The sequence below is a fragment of the Galeopterus variegatus genome, unplaced genomic scaffold, assembly GCF_000696425.1.
Source record: "Galeopterus variegatus unplaced genomic scaffold, G_variegatus-3.0.2 Scaffold526, whole genome shotgun sequence".
NCBI lineage: Eukaryota > Metazoa > Chordata > Mammalia > Dermoptera > Cynocephalidae > Galeopterus > Galeopterus variegatus.
The window spans coordinates 532,063-553,126 of record NW_007726637.1 but is presented as its reverse complement, the minus strand read 5'-3'; the positions used below and the strand labels follow the sequence as shown (position 1 = coordinate 553,126).

The following is a 21,064-nucleotide window of genomic DNA, read 5'->3' as shown; positions in this document are numbered from 1 at the left end:
AAAAGCAGCAACCTGTTGAGGACTCACTTGAACCCCTATTATGCATTTCTAGAAAACTCCCAACATCCTGGTCCTCCTTTCCTGTAATTTATCTTTATCAAACTTGGTGTAAACTGCAATATTCTGATCTGTTTTCAAAAATGCTTATTTCTATCCAACCCAATATTGTTCCTCTTCAAACTTGGCCTTTCCCTGCTAATTCCATTCTTATCTTCTTCCATTGGTTTTACTAGGCCAGTATTAAAACAACTACATACAGGATGATAAAGGAAGATTACTGGGCTTAGAATTTAATCATCTGGTTTCAAATCTCATTTCTTTTACTTACTATAGCCAGATAAATCACTTTATTTTGTTCTAGTTTCAGTTCCTCCATCTGAAAAACCACTTGGCCTAGATGTTAAACACACACTGCAGTACTAGAAGGTGTTTTGATTAGTCTCTAAGATTCCTCAAAATCCTTAAATTCTAGGTGATTTTCATTCTATCTATAGAAAAAATAGGGAACACTTAGCTGCCAGAAATGAAAGAAAAAAGAGAACAAAAACACCTAGAAAAGCAGAAAAGAAAGTAAAAAGTTATTAAAAGATTATAGAAAAGTCATGTAAGAAAAAAAAAAACTCTAGAAAAAACACTTTTATGAAACCAGGCAGGGGTACTAGTTTTAATAGACAACCAGACTGGGAAGTCCATAAGTAGAAAAATCAGCCAGAAACATCCTCTACACAGATGCTCAATTAATACAAAATGGTCTACACACAGACATCCTTCACTTAAAGTAAAAAAATTCCTGTCTAGGACTTGACTTATATTTTGCTTATATAATGTATACGCTCCTGTGGCCACACCTAAGTGAGATCTACTCTAAAAACTCTGATGGCAAAACCAAGGTACTGTGTTCCACTGTAATTGTCAAATGTCTTAGGACAAACTTTTGGACTATCCAGGCTTCTTAGGAAACCACTAAATCAGAGATAATACATGAAAAAAATTGACTTTCTGAATTGGCCTGATTTGGACCTGTATCTTGATGCCAGTCTAGACAGGTCCCTATTAATCTATGCTGATGGACAAGAGAATGGATCAGTGAACCAGACAAGTAGACAGTCAAATGACAGATTAGCTACTTGTTAACTATGGGATCATGTACAGATTAATCAACCTCTCCGAACCACAGTTGCCTGATTAGTAGGTCACAACAGCACAGAAACATCACGAAGCTGTTGTGATGACTATGAGTGACAACAAATGTTAAGCATATAATCCATGTCTACCCAGGCTGGAACATTCAACAGCCATTACTTACTTTCTTTTCTCTGCATTCCCTTAATTAACATACTTTTAAAAATATCTGTAAAATCTTACCTTTTTAAAGGGTCATTTTCATGACTCTCATTCCCTATTAAAGAAAAAAGTAAAATACATTTTAAATCAACAACAGAAAAACATAGAATATTAAACGTATAGGACTGACACTTTGTTAGAAAGTGTTTCTTTGAAACCATACCTCAAGACTACAATAGAATAAATATTAATTATATTACTGGTAGGCAATTAATGAATTAAAGCTCTTACTTCCACTCCTTTTGTTTATCAAATGCAAGGAAAAAGAATCAAATTTATCAAATCTTGATACCTACAAGTGATCTGTCATGTACAATGACCACAATCCTAACCAAACCCTATAAAACAACAGGAAATGGTATTCATAGTGGAATCAGTATCATAACCTAACATTCTCAAACTTGAGTAGCATGATTTTTCCAGACTAAGGGAAGCACGAAGGGAAGGTCTAAGAGGTATACTTACTTTGTTGTGACACAACACAGCTTCTCCAGCTCTTCAGTGCAAATTGTTTACGATGCATGGGTTTAGGATGAAACACCGTATCAAGGAAGCTAGGTCTATGGGCAATGTACTTAGCAGCATGGCAAAGTACAGGAAACAAACCAGGGACAAGGACCCTTGCAAAGATCTTCCAAGTGCCACTAGAAAAGGGCTTAATAGATATCAATGTACTTCTTGCTATTCCTCTTCTGAGGAAGATGCTGGTAAGCTCACTTAGTTCTAGCCATTTTCTCTACCCTCTAAAGAAAAACATCTGGAACAACGTATTGATTCATGTATAGTAGTCACTCTCTGGTCTTACTTCCAATTGCAATGTAAGTGTGAAAGTCTTGGTGATTTCAGTTTTATCAACTGCAGCCTCTTGAGATTGTCCCCTTTCAGTGCTAGAGAGACTACCTGCACCAACTCATCTAGTGGGATGGTCCAGGTAGTGCTGTGTACTGCTACATGATGTCATTTTTCTCAGCCCACCCCATTACATGGCCAATGTCTATAGAAATTACATTGGAACTTTACTTTCTCACAGCACTCAAAAAAGACATCCAAAGTGTTATTCCAATTATATGACTATTCTGGAAAAAGCAAAACTATGGAAACAGTAGAAAGATCCATGGTTGCCAGGGGTTTGGGGGAGGGAGGTAGGAATAGACAGAGCACAGAGAATACATAGGCCAGTGAAAGTATTCTCTATATGATATGACAATGGCAGCACATGTCACCACACATTTGTCAATACCCATAGACTGTACGACACCAAGAGTGAGCCCTAATGCAAACAAATATGGATTCTGGTGATAATGATGTGTCAGTGTAGGTTCATCAGTGTGCTATATTAATAATGCGGCTCTGCATGGGCAGGATGTGGCATGTTTGACAAATTTCTGTATCTTTCTCTCAATTTTGCTGTGAACCTAATACTGCTCTGAAACGTAAAGTTATTAATTAAAACAAAGATATTCACTCAACCTGCTATTACCATATATGCAAGATGCAGTCACCTCGAATGTTGGAGGTAATTAAAGATCAAAATAAAAGAATATGGGGCCGGCCCCGTGGCGCACTCGGGAGAGTGCGGCGCTTGGGTGCGCAGCAGCGCTCCCGCCGCGGGTTCGGATCCTATATAGAGATGGCCGGTGGGTTGCGATCCCCTTACCGGTCACAAAAAAGACAAAAAAAAAAAGAATATGGGTATAATCTCCTCCACTGACACATATAAAAATACATACAACAAATAATTTTAGCTTCATACTTGGGCAAAAATAATTGGATTAAAATCATTGAATAGCTTACCTTGTCTTATAGTTAAAAATGGGGATTTAGGACAATAATCAAAAGTTTGCTCTTCATATCCTTAAAATAAAATTTTTATCCCAATTTTATATCAGAAATCATGACGCTTATTTTACATAAAAATTTTACTGCAAAGTTAGCCAGATAAGGACAGATTATAATTACCTAATATTGCCATAGTCATTTATGTACAAATACACCTTAAATATTCACCAAGAGTTAAAAAAGAAACCAGCATTACAACTTAATGTACATGATGCAGCTGAAACCAGTATCATGTTATGTTATGTCATGATAGTATTTGGTATTAAAATAAAACTTAAAGACAACACTAAAAATTAAGTTGATGCTATACCTGCTGTGCAGAAAAGATCTCACATAGCAGGCATGAGACTGCTATCCCTAAAGAGACCTGCTTGTAAGGCCGGCCCTTGGCTGGAATTTGGCAATTTGTATTGGGGAGGGTTCCCACCGTTCTCTTAATAACGAGTGAGTGGCTCACTGTGCCCACACCGTATGAACTAACAATGTGGTTTACTCTGAACAGTTGCTTTCCTTCTGGGTGTCTGCTATTTTGGTACATGCGAGGAAGAGGATGCCCAGCTGACTAACCTCCGCTAAAAAAACGTTGATGCTGAGTCTCTAATGACACTCTGGTACTGGGAGACAACACACGTGTGTGGTCATGGGGAAATTAAGCACACCTGGTTACATCCGCAGGAGAGGACTCTTGGAAGCCTGTGCCTGGATTCCTCCAGACTTCATTCCATGTCCCTCTTCCCTTTGCTAATTGTGCTTTCTATCTTTCTCACTGTCATGAATACACCCAGGAGTATGACTCTTTGGTGAGTGCTGTGAGTCCTTCCTGTGAATCACCAAAACTGGGGGTGATCTGACAGAACTGCCTTCTATGAAATCTTCATTATTTGCATTCTTATGCTACATGTGAGTGCAATCAAAAAGCTATTTCACAGAATATCTTTCCCTAATCTGTTTTTATTTACTGTGGAGATTTCTGTTTCTATATGCATTTGAGTAAGGGTAAAAAAGGGATAGATGAAACAGTGATGTCAGAAAATAATGTGAAGCAAGCAACAATCCAATTTTAACCAGAATAAAAGAGAATATTGGTGATTGACAATATGTTCTGCAGTATGAAAGCTTCCATAAAGAAAATGAAATGATCACACAGTCAATATTCTCTAATTCAGCAGTGTTTAATTACTTTTCATAATAGTTATGCAGCAATCAGGTAACTGGAATAGTTTTGGAAAAATCACATATACTGATCACAGCATTCCCTTCATTTCTTTCTAATCTTTTATAAAATTTCTCATAAAGCTAAAAACATGGTTCATCTATTAAAGGCAATTCTTGACAGAACAATTCAAAATCATTGCATCCAAAATATAGGATGAGTTATGCATTTCTCTCAAAAAATAGTGGATTTGATCAGTAAGGATAATAGGACTTTTAACTTATTTGGGGGGGAGGAGGGGAAAGTGAGTTATCATACACATAAATTGTTAACTGCTGTAATTCAACTGACCACATATTCCAGCTAAACCATAGATCATGAGTTTCTGAAGAAATATAATACCATAAAAGCACTTCACATCAAAATTATACCAGATAAACTTAAATTTGTATTTGACTAACCAGACAGATCCTTTCTAGCTTTTAAATCTTGGCAGATCTCGCTATAGAGTTCTTTCACCTCCTTGGTTAAATTGATTCCTAAGCGTATTATTTTTTTGGTGACTATTGTAAATGGGCTTGATTTCTTGATTTCTTTTTCTGCTAGTTTGTTGTTGTGGAGTATAAAAATGCTATTGATTTGGGGGTGTTTAACTTGTATCTGACAACTTTACTGAAATTATTAATCAGCTCTAAGAGTATTTTGGTAGAGTCTTTAGGTTTTTCTATATACAGGATCATGGCATCTGCACACAAGGACAGTTTGACTTCTACCTTTCCAGTCTGGATGCCCTTTCTGTCTTTCTCTTGCCTGATCGCTCTTCCAGTACTTCCAATACTATATTAAAAATGAGTGGTGAGAGTGGGCATCCTTTCATCATTCAGGATGGTATTGGCATTGGATTGGTCGTATATGGCTTTTATTGTGTTTAGATACTTTCCTTCTATACCTAATTTGCTGGTGGAATACTACTCAGCCATCAAAAAGAATTAAAATCTACCATGTGCAGCAACATGGATGAGGTTAGAGCAAAATTATGTTAAGTGAAATAAGCCAGACACAAAAATAGAAATATCACATGTTCTCACTCAAGTGTGGTATGAAAGAAGAAATGAAGCAAGGAAGGAAGGAAGGGTGGGAGGGAGGCAGGAAAGAGAGAGAGACAGAGAGAGAAACAAAGAAAGAAAGAATGAAAGAGTCTACAGTAATATGTTAATCTTTTAGAAGGAGAGAACAAATCTATGGTTGTTAAAGGTGGGAAGGAGAGGAAGACAGGGATGGGGAGAGACTGTATAAGGGGCATAAAATATTGAAATACCACCTCATCCCAGTTAGACTGGCTATAATCAAAAAGACAGTGAATAACAAATGCTGGCAAGGGTGTGGAGAGAAGGGAACACTCCTACATTGTCGGTGGGACTGTAAATTAGGACAACCACTATGGAAAACAGTATGGAGGTTTCTCAAACAACTACAGATAGATCTTCCATATGATCCAGTAATCCCTCTTCTGGGTATATACCCAGAGGAATGGAAATCATCATGTCAAAGGGATACCTGCACTCCCATGTTCATTGCAGCTCTGTTTACAATAGTCAAAATATGGAACCAACCTAAATGTTCATTGATGGATGATTGGATAAGGAAACTGTGGTATATATACACCATGGAATACCGCTCTGCCATAAAAAAAAAATGAAATACTCCCATTGGCAACAACATAGATGAGCTTGGAAAAACTGATGTTTAGTGAAATAAGCAAAGCCCAGAGGGATAAATACCTCATGTACTCACTCATATGTGGGAGCTAAGAGAGAAAGAAGGAAGGAAAGAAAGACCACAGTAAAGCATTGGATTTGCAGAGCAAGAGAACATTCCTTGGGCTACAAAGTGGAGTGGGGGGAAGGGGGAGGGAGGATGGGGGATAATTGGGTGAGGGACACAAGGTACAAATGCAATTTGTGGTAATGGGTATGCTGCCTGCATTAATCTTGCCCTCACATCATGGGCACAGAGGGTGACAATCAGCTTTGTATCTCATGAATATTCATAACCAATATTGTTTTGATCAGCGTATGTTGTACGCTAGTAACGGTAGTCAATGTTGCATCCCCAAAATATGTATAATCAATTATGCTTTTTAAAAAATACGCAAACAAATAAACAAAACCTCTTAAAAGTCAATAATAACGATAAAAAATCTCAGCAGATCATCATCAGTAACACTGTGGCACAGACAGAAAAAGTTTATCATAAGAAACTAATAAGGGCCGGCCCGGTGGTGCACTGCTACAGTGCGCCGCTTGGGAGCGCGGTGGCGCTCCCGCCGAGGGTTCGGATCCCACATACAGACCGGTTCCCGCTCACTGGCTGAGCGAGGTGCAGGAGCAACACCGAGGGTTGCGATCCCGTTGCCGGTCCTGGTCCGGTACGGGAGCAACACTGAGGGTTGCGATCCATTGCCAGACACGGAAAAAGACAAAAAGGAAAAAAAAAAAAAAAAAGAAACTAATAAAATACCAGATAAACTTTAGGCTAGGGAGCCATATATCTTCAAAGGAAATATACACATTTATCAAACATGTACATTCTAGAAATGTACTCTAATAGCAGTAGATTCCAAGGTAATTTTCCTTACGGATAAAATTCAAAAGTCCACCGCAACCTTCTGAGTTTTCTCCCTGTTTAAAAGAAACTTGTGAAGAAAAGTAGCCTTTCCAGCCTTTGGATATTGTCCTGTGAGAATACGGTGTTTGGAGCTGCAGCTAATTATCTAACCATGAAAGACGGTATAAAAAGATACTGCTATATGGTATAAAAAGATACTGCCAATAGCACAGATGAAAAAGAGACAAGTGGGATCCTTATGATATCACTGAACCATCACCACAACTCTGGTTCTTATTGTTTTAGCCACTGTTAGTTGGGTTATCCAATATTTCCAGTCAAAAGCATTCTAAAGTAATAAATTTCCTGTGGCCTTCAGGATAAGATCTACTAATTTCTATAGTACTAAAAAGTTTTTCAAGCTTGCTTTAGCTAGATATTCATCTCATTCCTAACGACTCCCAAGGTCACACTTTTTGCATCAACAAAATTGAACCACTCACAAACCCTGCAAAGTTCACTCATGTGTTCTAGCTTTTGTATTTTCTGGTCCTCCTGCCAAATATGTAATCTCGTTAGATGTTTCATCTGCCAGACATCACCCTTCTGCTCCTATACCTGGCAAACTCCTACTCACTCTGCATGCTTACTCTAAATCGTACCCATTTGTTAAGTGGACAAGTGAATAAACGAATAAAAATGTTTTCTTTGAAAATTCTGTTGAAGCAACACAGAAACTAAACACGGACAACTCTATTTGATTATGAGCACCTTAAACATCTAATTTATGTCTATTCCATCTCTTGCAACTTGTAAAACATAACATACAAAAGTTCTTTGATAAATGTCCACTCAATTAAAGGAGTCTTCATACACTTCGCATTGTACAATGCATGAGATGTCTAAACTGGGAAGCCCAGTAGCATTTTTGTTACTGCAAAACATTTTTGTATTTTTATTATAATTTGTTGAGTGTGACGTTGGGCTATTTGAATATTTGTTTTGATAATGCTTCAGCTAATTGTAACAGGGTATCTCATTCTAATAAAATTAACCCTATTGTGACAATTATCCCACAGACAGTAGAAAATACCTTCTTCTAACAAAATCCATATATCTCATTTGGTTTCAACCTATGAGGGATGAAGTTGATAATAGTGAGATCTTGCTGGTATAAGAATATGTCACAAGACCTATGCTTGTCAATGAAGAATAGCTTTTCTGATTTCTGTACTCAGTAGTTATCTTTACAAAATAATCTCCAATTGGTATTGGTGCACACTGGCTGAGTTTTGCAGTTCTTATTGTCGTTTGTTTTATGGTACCCAGAAAGGTATTGTTTAGTTGCCACTTTTGAAGATAGTTACTTTTCTGGTGACATAAATCATGTAGTAATATTCATTTACTAAGTGCAATACATTTATTGTAAAAATTAAATAGAAGATCCATTTTTATAATAAGTACAGTTTGCTATAATGTGATTACAGAGAACACATACAACATACTAACTTAAAAATTTTTTTCTTACTTATACAATATCACATAAGATTTTAGGGGCCATAATTAAATAAATAACTTTTTTCAAACAATACTGTTTCAGATTGGAAATTACCTACAATTAACTTCTTAAATAATTCTAAATTCTACATTATTAAAACATTGAAGAAAAAATCTACATGCAAGTTACACATTAATTTTTTAACTGCTCTTTAGTGATCAACACCTCCTTCCTCATATTTTTTTTTATCTTATCTCTGGTACAACCACCAGGAGTAATTCACTATCAGAAATCTTACCTGGTTTTTTATATGGAGAAGACTCCATAAACTTCTGTATAGCTACATATTTAAAAATTAGTGAGCAATACCTGTGTATGAAATGACATGAAAAATAAAATTACTATTCTAATATTGACAGAAAAAGCATTTACAAAAAATATTCAGAGAATGTTTCAGATAATATAAGAGCTAACATCAGAACTTCAAATTATGCCACACCCTTCAAATTTGTAAGTTCTACAAACTGTTTCTTAAGCTTATAATTAAAGAAGAATAGTAAGGGGAACTAGTCATGACTTGAGGGCAGCACAGCTCCGTAAATTAACTACAGTTAGTGTGGCATGATGGAAAGTGTCCTGAACTCAGAAGAAGTGCTGGCTTTGTAACCAACAGCCATTTGTTCTTAGACAAGTCCCTTCCTCAGGCTCAAAGTTTCTTCTAAAAAATAAACAGTTTACTGCCTTATTTCACTCGGTTGTCTTAAAAATTTAATGAGATAATATTTTTTAAAAACCTCAGAGAAATAGTGAGGCGATAAGATGATTTGCTTTTAAACTTTATTGCTGAAACTATTTTGGAATCCCAAATAAAACCCTGTGTGTGTGTGTGTGTGTGTGTGTGTGTGTGTGTGTGTGTAATAGATTCTAATATTCAAATGTTGCAGTTTTCAGAAAATGTTATTAAGTCCTAATTTGGGGTACTAACTGTTCTATACTTCGTGGCTTATAATTTGGGGCATCTCAGCTATTTTATAATTTGTAACTAAATTTACTGATAAATTTATATATCATCTCATTAAATTAGATAACATAATGGTCCCTGATCAGTGAGCTAATCAATACCAAATGCCACTCATTTTGCTTTGAATCGCGCACTGTTTCCTTGAAGCTAGTCAGAAAAGTGTCAAATAACCTTCTAGAGACTGCACACAATATGGACTGCTTCACAAATTTAAGTGTCGTCCTTGCAGAGGGGCCTGGCTAATCTCTGTATCGTTCTAACTTTAGTATATATGCTGCTGACACAACACAAGCACAAAACCCTACTTTTATGCATGGATACTGAAGAATAATGGATAGGGCCTAGCTTTCTTAAATCTAACTAATCTACTTTAAATTCAGAAAACTCTCTTGAATACTTTCCTTGTGAGGCAGAATTTGAAAATATTTTGAAAACTTGAGGTAGAGATGCAAGAAGCTTGAGAGATTTTCATTATCATAGAAAGAGATCACTGGAGGGACCAACAGTAAGTTGACACCCACTACTCTAGGGAAGCTCAATATGGGACCTTCCACAACCTAAATAAAGATACTACACAGGATATGAAGGGGCTTTGGGGTACATATCTGGTAGGAAATATGAAAAGAAACTCTGCTCTCTTCCTGCAACATTATTTGAACCTCTCTTGACAGTTCAGAACAACCCCAACTAATATCTGCAAGGAGAAAAGATGAACAAGACCCTCAAAGAATAACTCATCGTGAAGGTCTAGGCTGAGATATGGGCTCCATGTAAGGTTTGGGGTGGGGGAGGAAGGGTCCCCCTGCTCACTATATGTAACTAAAGCTAGGAAGCCCAGCTGCCAAAAAAGGAAGCTGGTGCTTTGGGAACAATGGTGGAAAACCTCAGCATATGTGTGGTAACTAAGACAAAGTGTAACTCTGAAGTCTAAATATGGATTGTCACGAAGACTGAGGGATCTGCATCAGTAAGGGCATCGTGGTGGCAAAGGTCAATCATTACAGAACTGCAGGACTAGTTTCAATAGCAACACTGCAGGAAAAGAATCAACAGGAGCAATAGAATGATTGGAATGTCCTTTTTTTCCTCTTTGTCTGACTTGTGAAAGTGGATCGTTTTCCTTGGACTTAGGGAACCACTCAGGTTCTTGGAAAATTAAAGAAGGGGGCTGTAGGAGATAGCTCACAGTGAAAAGTACAAGATTTTCTGCTAAATTGGACATTTCGAGACCCAAATAACTAATTAGAAAAATCAAAGATGTGACACTGTTCCACATGCATTCGGGTTATACATGAAATAAAATACATAACAGTGGAATCCCTGAAGGTAAAGTTCCTAAAAGTCCTGAGGAAAAGAATCCTGCCTCCATGGCTACTTCTAACTAGTCTAGCCTTTTGCTTGGTTTCTGGCTGATGAAGTGGGCCAATTCATTACCATTTCCAAACTAGCAGAACCAAACTATGAAATCTCACCGGATATATGATACAATAGTTATAATTACCCAAAACCTCAATTTAATGTTAACTAGCATTTTAACTCAAACACTTACTTGTGATTACCACTAACAATAGCATAAAATTCTGCAGTCCTTTCATAAATATCTTCAGAAGCGATATCAATGCCTCGCTCAAGAAGCAGCTTGACTATATTTGTTGATTCGTGAGTTACCGCAAACATGAGGGCTGTTCTAAAATAACAGAGAGATAACTTCACCCATAGGAACTTTAATAAAATTATTTGAACAGCTACTTTAACATACCAATTTAATGCCATGATGGTCTGTGTAGACTTGACCGTTGACAGGTGGGTACTAATCTTTAAACCACATCCAAGGCTAAAAGGAAGGGATGAAAAGGAAGCCTCTATGTCCCACTGAGGTACTACATAGTAGAAGGTATTAATTTAAAGTCTTTTGATGGACAACAAACTAGGCTGAAGTCAGTATCTGAACTAAGTAAAGAATTCTCCATTTCTTCCCTACTTTGATATAATATATTGTAATTCACTGTCACCTAGGGGTAAGAGCTATTTAAAGGCTTAACACAATAATATCAATAGTAATGGTAATAATAATAGTCATAGCAGTTTCATTTAACAATACCGATAAGCATGTCCTAGCACTGAATCGAATGCTATCTATATAATTTTACTGATACATACACCCTTTAAGGATATACTATTATTCTCTTTTTCACATCTGGGAACATATTTGTTGATAAGTAATGTTCCCAAGGTCACACCCTAGCAAGTGGGTAAGCTAGGAATTGAACCCAGTCTTATGTGAATCTAAAGCCTATCTCTTTTCTCTTTATTACCCACCTATGACTTGTCTTCACTAAAGAAAAACTTTATCCAACTAATGTTGTCTTTCTTCCCTCAGCCATACCAATCAAAAATAAAAACATTAAAATACACTAGAAATGAAAAAGAAAAAAAAAAACCCTTATGAAACTACAATATCTGGTAATAGCAATTAATAGCAGCTTAAGGATAATCTCCTGTCAACATTCTTCAAAGAAAGCAATTTAGGGGGCCGGCCCGGTGGCGCACTGCTACAGTGTGCCGCTTGGGAAGCGCGGTGGCGCTCCCGCCGAGGGTTCGGATCCCACATACAGACTGGTTCCCGCTCACTGGCTGAGCGAGGCGCAGGGGCAACACCGAGGGTTGCGATCCCGTTGCCTGTCCCGGTCCGGTACGGGGGCGACACTGAGGGTTGCGATCCGTTGCCGGACACGGAAAAAGACAAAAAAAAAAAGAAAGCAATTTAAAGCAGAGTCATGCAAGAGAGAAAATGATTTTCATCTCCTATGTATATTTAATAAGCATTTTAAAGGGATAGAATATAAGAACCAATCTTTTAAAAACACTATAGAATGGTTAAGACGTACAATAGTGAGTGATCAAGTTAATTGAAAAGTTAAAGTCCATACTTTATAATACTAATAAAACTAATATGAAGCCCCTTTAGCTAAAATAAGATCATAAGACCCCCCCCCCAAAAAAAAATCAGGTTACAAGTAGCAAATATCAGTCAGAATTACACAGGAATGTGACCCTACTATGTTCTGTTCTCCATGTTGCCCAATCCAAATAATTGCTTTTCTACCTAACTGAGGATATGTGTTGATATTTTTCACTACATCTCAACAATTATATGGTGGTCTTCTCCCTAATTTAGTGTATCTGGCTTCAGTGACTGTTACCACTCTAGAACAACATGAAAGTTTAAAAGAAAAGCATGTACTACTGTACCTCTCCATGATGTCAACCGCATGTATATCTGCTCCATTCTTTACTAAAAATTCCACCATTGAAGGTCTGTTTCTTTTTAGAGCAAGTAAGAGTGGTGTGAGCCCTTTCTGTAAAACAGCAAAAACAATTTACAATTTATAAAATTACATATTTCTCAATTGAATTGAAAACCTCATAAAAGGTCCTGTGCACTTAAACATATAAAATAGAAAGTAAATGACAGGACATTTCATCTCACCCCTCTGTACTTTCACATATTTCACTCCTTACCTTTGAAATGCCCCTCCTCTGCCTAACCACAGTAACTCCAGTCATCTCCAACACTCACTTCAAACATTTATTGGGTCCAAGAAGCTTTCCTTCTACCATAGCTTTTACAGTGGTATGTTATAGTTATTTCATTGTTTCCTATCTAAACCAAGAGCTTCCTGAGGGCAGAGGCTGTATCTTTTACCTCTATAGCCCCAACCCTAAGAAACAGTAGTAAATGCTTTAAGTATTTTTATTGAGTCAGTGACCTAAATTAGCATCTCTAGAGCAGTGTTTCTTAAACGATATTCCAAAGAATATTTGCTTTACTCTAAGTACTGTGCCCCAAAAGAAAGATCCCATCTTCATCTACATTTGAAAAGTATTATTAAAATGTGCATTATATGTCTAGTAGTAAAGATATCTCTTGAATTAGCTTAACCCCTAGCTGACAACATTAACATCTGAGGAATTAGAGTTTCAGGGATATAGTTTTGAGAGCTTTCCAGTAAAGGTGGAGGTTCCTTCTAGGTTATACAAACTTGCTTGATTCTCTCCTGTCAATAGTGTCAAGATCCCACATGCCAATATCAGGCACTCCTGATCTAAATGGGTCAATAAGGAAATGGCTTCTGAATTTTAAAAGATAGGCTTCAAATGAACTTTCATTACCTATTATGAGTGGTCATGAATTTTCTCATATAACAAGATAACAGATTTTTACCTTAGTTGTTAGAAAGCTAAGTACATAATTTTATTTTCAATTATAATAATAATCCTGGGACCCAACGCATATATAGTTTTTAAATCCATTTTTATTCAGGTTTTCATTTTAATCGCTACTTAAAATTATTTATAGGTAAAATATAAATCAGAAATAAAAATACAAGAACTGTCAATAAAAATTTTTTTTTCCTTTTTGTCTCTTTTTTACTGACCGGCAACAGGATCGCAACCCTCGGTGTTGCGTCCGCACCGCGCTCAGCCAGTGAGTGGGAACCGGTCTCCACATGGGATCCGAACCCTTGGCGGGAGCGCCACTGCGCTCCCAAGCAGCGCACTCTCCAGTGCACCACTGGGCCAGCCCAATAAAAATTTTTAATACTGATACATGTGCATTATTTTTAACATAATAAAAGCCACTAAAATCATTTGCATTTTTAAGGGATAATGCTGAAGAGAATTATATAATATTGTCTGCAATATGCATAACCTATCCAACTACAACCAGATGATATGGGTTGCATGTGTCCCCAAAAGTTTCATGTATTAGAAACTTAATCCCCACTATGACAATGTTAAAAGGGTGGGAAATCCTATCATGATAAATGAATAGCAGGACACCTTTAAGAGGTAAATAGATTCTGAGGACTGTAACCTTGTGAATGGATTGATCCATTCATGCAGTAATGGGCATGGTTTAATGGCTCACAAGGACAGCCAGCTTAGTTCTCTCTTGCTCAGCCATTTGCCAGGTGATAAACTGCATCGCTGCAAAGCCACCACCAATGAGGCTTTCACTAGATGTACTCCCTGGACTGTGAACTTCCCAGCAATTGTATTTCAGCAATAAATTGCTGAAATAATAAGCAATAAATTGTAAGCAATAAATTCTATTTCTTTACAAATTACTCAGTTTCAGGTACTCTGTTATAAGCAACAGAAATGAACTAACACACAGGATTAACCTAATAAGGCTTACAGACATTCTAATGAAATATGATTATTTATAGTATATTTAAGGAAAAAGTTTTTAAAACACTAACTTCTAAATTATAAAATTCAATCCCATTTCTAAGAAACTAATATAAAATATAGGTTATGTTACTATAAATTATTAAAACTTGTCTTGAAAACCTTGGAAGCTTTATCAAAATGTACTATGAAACAGGGGTTGTAAACCTAAATACTTCCACATGCTAAGTACATGACCTGAGTAAGTGAAGTAACTAGGTGGGGACAGTAGCAAACTTGGGAACATATGTCTTGTATAAGGGGGCAGCCTCTGCACAGCATACCAAACAGTAATATGGGCTCTGTAAGCCAGATTTAATTCTTCAAGAGAAGGTTGAAATCCAGATTTCTGCATGAGGCTCCTAAATTGAAATGTTGACTCAACTTTCAGAGGCAAACTAAACATATCTATGGGTCTCATTTATTTTATAGCCCTTGCATATTTGTATTTGCTGTTTCCAGATGCTTGGTATAAAGAAAGCATTTGCATGTAAAAATCTTTCCTTGCTTTAGTATCATGCTTTACCCAAAAATCAAGCCCTAATAATTAGTAACAATTGCTACTAAGACATGATACCCACTTTGAGAATATTTCAAGCACTTATACATTTACAATCTATTTGTATTTAATTGTCCCAGACTGTTAAGCAAATGGATAATTAGTTCATAACACTGAAAAACCTAAATTATTAAAAGAATCCTCATCTGTATTCTTACTAACTTCATGGTTTTCAGTGTTTAAAACTGATACCCTGTTCATAGGCAGGGCTCTATGAATTTAGACATACTGAGATAGTCTACAATATAGCTTCAAGTTTTAAAAAAAGTTAATGATTTGCTACAATTCTAATCATGAAAACCTGGCTCTTAATAGACATTTGTTGACCTGATGACCTGAATGATAAAAAACAGACATGAAATCCTTAAAGGGTCAGCCTCTACTCACTAGAAGACTACTCATAAGCAATTTCCTAAAGAACTTGAGAATGGCAGTGAATGACTGCTAGGTGGAAGGAAAAATATGTTATTCTGTAAGCCAATTACATTCCTTTTAACTTCCTAGCCATAGAGACAGAAAAACACAGAAAAAAAAGTCAGGCTAATATTGTTGGAAAGGACAGAAATGAAGTATCACCTATCGAACTCCAAGTCTTCTACAGATTTCTTAGAATTTGTAATTGGGGAATCTATGTATTGCACTTACTTATTCAGTGATTCTTCACAAAGTGTTGTACCAGGATTCAAAGGAAATATTTTTAAATATACATAACGGTCTTATTAAATTAACTGGATCAAAACCTACAGAAGAGGGCCTAGACGTGTAAATTATTTTTAAATTTCCCTATGTCATTGTGGGGCACAATTCTAGTGGAAAACCAGTGCAGTAGACAATTTAGTCTCATCTCTCACCCATGTGGCTAATTCCATCCATTATCTGGGGATTTGGCCAAAAAGAGGAAAGAGTAAAAGACAGAATCACTTCCTGGAAACTCCACTACATTTTTTTTTAAGCTCCCTATTTTCCACCTTCCCATCAAGACTTTCTGGATTTGAGAGCAGAGTTTAGACTCTTATTTTAGCAACTGTTTCTGCCAGAATAGGACTATATGTCAGTTAATTCTTTCTTCTTCCCTCCTTTCCCACTTAATCATCACCTCTTCACTGCCAATCTGCTTTCCTCAGAGTCCTACTAAAACTGATCTCTAGGAAAGCTGACAATTCACTAACTCTCTCCCTAACTGAGAATTATTATCCCCCAAATTGAAGAGCACCTTGTTAAAGCATAAAAACCGGAAACAAAAACCCAAAAATATGAAAACAAAGAAAACTTCTTGGTATTTTCCCTCAGCTACGTAATTTACAAATTGGCCTGCATATTTCTCATTGCTCTCTCCTTCCGAGGTCCACTTTTCCCTCTGAAGACTTGTCACTGAGAGATAAATCACTTTTTTTTTTTTTTTACAAAATAGGTACTTGTCAACACCGATGGGATTTCTATTTATTGTAAAATGCTTGTTTTGTTTGAATTTTAAGATAAAGCCGATTTCCAAGGCAAATTTTGCTTTCCCGTGTTGTTTTATACTAATTAGAAAAACAACTTGTGGGAAAAAATATTTGGAAAAAAATTTACCTTTAACGAAATCAGTGTTTTCATAAATATGTGCCATAAATGCTTAAAAGAAAGATGTGCCCTCTACTTCTTCATTAAAAGTATCAATATTTAATGTGAAATCCTAGATAACTGCTTGAGCTTCCAAGGATGGAAAACTGACCCCACATGTGTCAATGTGAAAACTAGTAAGTTTCAAATATTTACAAAAGAAAGTTGGTTCATCTATACCTTGTTTCTTGCTTCGATATTTGCATGATGTAAAAGCAGTTTTTCTGCGATAGATACGTTCTGACCGCAGGCAGCATAGTGGAGAGCAGTGTTGTTACGGGAGTCCGTCAAGCATGGATTGGCCCCATGTTCTAGTAGAATAGCTACACATTCCTCATTCTGGCATTGTACAGCCTGTCAGTATTACACAAAGACATAGATTGTAAATTCTAGGAATTCAAAATAAACATTCAACAGGTTTTACCCATTAATTATATTTAAATGAGATAAATTCAGTTTCATTCTATGTATGTAAGTCAAATCCATCTCATGTTAAAAGAGGTGGCTACTCTGTACCTTCATCAGAGCTGTCTTCTTTCTGTCATCACAGGGGTTAAGATTGCATCTTTTCTCTACCAGGAGAGCTACTACTTCACGATGACCAAATGTACAGGCCCAGTGTAGTGGGGTTCTATGAAAGTGAGAGGACATTTTAGAAAATTATCATGCATTCTCTCAAAATATAATTACTCATGTGATTATAAACATTAAATTGCATGTTATTCCTGTGCCTTCAAAACAAATATTTAATTTCCTTCTGAAGAAAGCACAATATTAGCACTTTTTACTCACTATATGAATGCAAGGGCAGCCTGAGTAGAAAGATCACTTTGCATTCAGTTCAACCTGGGTTTGAACCCTACTTTAAACTCTGCCAATTACTAGCTATCACTTAGCTTTTCTGCACCTCAATTTCCTTATCAAGAAAATGGAGATAAAAATAGTGGTTAACTCACAGGACACCACTGTGATGTTCCAATGAGAATCTAGGCAAAGTATTTAGAACAGATCCCAGCACAAATAACAGCTCAGTGACTGTGAGATGGTATAATTATTACTATAATTATTAATACGAAGACAACAGTTTAATGAAGTAACAGTTTAATGAATGATACAGTTACACCTACTCTGCAGATGTTTTAAGAATTATAGATAAAACTATTTCAATAATTCTAAGATGCTCATTTTCTCACACTTTAACATCTCTGACATTGAATGGCCACTTATTAATTCATGACACATTAGAACTATAATTGGCAGCATTTTTAAAATCTCTATTAATATAAGAAATAATGGGGCCTCACACAATCCATGGTGAATCTCTACAGTAAGTGAAACTTTTATACTAAGGTCTATGGTAGTTCTAATTATAGCTGGCATTTAAATAAATTTTAGTTCTTAAAAGTGCTATGGGGAGAGTGGGCTAAAATAACAACAAAAAAAATTTAAAAACAAAGTAATTCTTACTTTGATTTTCATGAAATTTTAAGCTAAAGGAAATTCAAGATTCAAATGAATAGGTATAGCTCAACTTATTCAATATTTAGATTTACAGAATTTAATGCAAATCAGGTATTTCCAATGATTAATATTAGCATTTAATACTGGTATAAGTTTTCAAAAGGGCAGTTAAATGTTATATTTTACAATTTCCTATCTTCAAAACCGCTTCTATTTAAAAGAAGGGAGGAAAATCTTTCACCAACATTAAGTCTAATACTTCAAATTTAAACCTGTCAACTTGCTCAGATTGGCAGGTAATCATGAAGTTTTTAAGGATAAAAGGGTTCTGAGAGATAACAGAATATGTTTGCTACATAATAGGTATTCAGGTTATGTTTGACGAATAAGTGGGTTGAAAGAATAGATAAATATAGTTGGGGAGTTCAATATTTTTAAAGAGAACTTTTATAAAGTAAAGCAATACTTTTGCAATAGTAATAATCATTTATATTTGCTTTTTATTTTCATAAGAATACAATTAAAGTGATTAACCTATAGCTGCTTATATGTGACACATCTGTATATGATAAAAACATATGTGTATAACAAAATGTATACATAATAAAATCTACATGCACAGATAAAAAAAAATTCCCTTTACTTCTGATGTGGCTAAAAATTGGCAGAACATACTAATCCATGAAAAAAATTAATGGAAAGTGGGAAATTATTTTGATCTGCACAAGATTGATATTCCTAAACTCCCCAAGGATTATTTCATTAATAGCAATTTTTTACTAGAATTTTTTCATTATAGAAATTATAGAAATTACAGATATGAAAAAGGAAAAGAAAATTTCACTTATAATACAAAGTTCAGAAATAACTGGGCATTAATTTTAGCTCTTTTGTGCATAGTTTTGGCTAACATGACACCATAATCTGTTTGTGCATATGTGTAATCAAACTTTTTTTCTCACTTAATATACCAAAGTACATCTTCACCTGTCTACATACAACTGTAGGTATGCCATCTCCAATGGTCACACACTATTCTATCCCATGTATACTCTGCAATTTTTTTTAATAAATCCCATCATACAGGTTCTTCTTAATGTATTGCTATTTTAAGCAGTGATGAAAAAAGCAAATCACATGCATCTCTAGTTATTTCTTAAAGATATTTTAGTATAATGGAATTGTTCGGTAAAAGGCATAAATGTTTTTTTAGTGTAGTACTTCTCAACAAATTTTCTACTGGAAAACTCATAAACAACTTGAACTTTAAGCAACAGCATAAGTACCACTGCTTTTAATCCTCAAAAACCTTCTGGATGGAAAACAAGTTCTAAATTCTTACATATAGTTGGGCATTTCTGGATTTTCAATCCCATTCTATTCATTTATCTGTCTTTTCAGCTGTTAGTAAACTACTAATTTGCGGAAATTCGTAACACATTTTGATATCTAAGAGGGCAAGTCTTTGCTTATAACGATACAAAAATTATCTTAATGTCATCACAACAGTAAAAGCATGTTGAAACAAAAAATTTTAAATCTTGATATTTTTATATGGCTTATGTAAAAATCATAAATTTAAAAAGAGATCATATTTTGAAATAAATTAGTTTTCCTATACAACAATATGGAGTTATCTTCCCAGTTCAGAGTTTCCTTCTCAAATTCTTCAGTAAAAAGCATATATACATAGATGTATACTGATTTAAAATGCATAGTGGAGTTTATTCAAAGAATTTTTATCCAAGAAATTGATGTTATGGGAATTATTTTTCTCATGCACTTTCTTGTAATGTACATAACTTTATGATTTTTAAAGTGTGAACATTATAAATAAAACGCTGTATATACTTAATTTTAATAGTTAAATCACTTTACGATCTTCAATAAAGTGCTCTATAAGGGGAATTCTGAATGGATCTAAAACCAGCTAAAGTTTTGTTTCTGTTTTGCTGCTCATAAAGACGGTCTGGGCACTTGACCCCTGCAAAGTTTCTATGTCCCAGGTGCTGAGGAATGTGTGAAGGAAAGAAAGCCTAGCATCTTGGGTGGCAGGAGAACTCAGGCCCCACCATGCAGAGCCCAGGAAGGTGTGGCTTCTCCCACATCCGCCTCGCCTCCTCCCCACTGACTCTCACTCCCTGGTCCCAGTCCCTTACTTCTCATTCCTGTCTCTGTCATCCACGCCACCTTCCCCATACAGAAGGATCATCTGTATTCTTTCCACATCACCCTTCCTGGCAGCATGATGGATCTTTCCCAGACGTCCGAGTTTGATCTGGTACCTAAGCCGAAAGTGCGTGATTTTCTTTCTCAACCACCCAGTGTCTGCAGTGTCTGAACTGCTCTTCCAATTGGTGGAGAAGCTCGAAGGGGTCTCTTCTATACTCCCCAAAACACCAGAAAGCCTATTCATGGTGGAAGTTACCAGCTTCGGATACACCTCACCTCCCCCCTCGGCTATTACCACCTCTGAAGCCGATATTATTAAATACTATTAGATACTATTATGGATAAGCCAACCGCTCTGCCACAACAATCCAACTGGAAGCATCCAGTTCTGAACGGTAACCAAGCAACGGGTCTAAACACAAGTGCGCATGCACACAAAGACCTGGCGGCCAAGAGTTCTAAGTGGGCATGTGCACGGCTCCTGGTCGTCCAATGGTTGGTGAGTGATGTCACAGCCACTAAGTACATTTAAAGCTGGTTCTGATTGGCTACTTGTTACCATGGCTACAGGTC

At 36.1% G+C, this 21,064-nt stretch overlaps 1 protein-coding gene across 1 annotated transcript in view; it reads right to left on the bottom strand.

Moving 5' to 3' along the window:
* LOC103588139 (ankyrin repeat domain-containing protein 26-like) overlaps positions 1-20,735 on the bottom strand; it is a gene marked incomplete at its 3' end in the record, with an annotated part of 84,501 nt that extends 63,766 nt beyond the window's left edge. Inside the window, 5 exon segments of the mRNA XM_008569753.1 lie at positions 11,012-11,149; positions 12,715-12,821; positions 17,039-17,212; positions 17,375-17,489; positions 20,479-20,735. Of these exon segments, the coding sequence (XP_008567975.1) occupies positions 11,012-11,149; positions 12,715-12,821; positions 17,039-17,212; positions 17,375-17,489; positions 20,479-20,735 (791 nt within the window).
* Between the last annotated feature and the right edge of the window lie 329 nt (positions 20,736-21,064).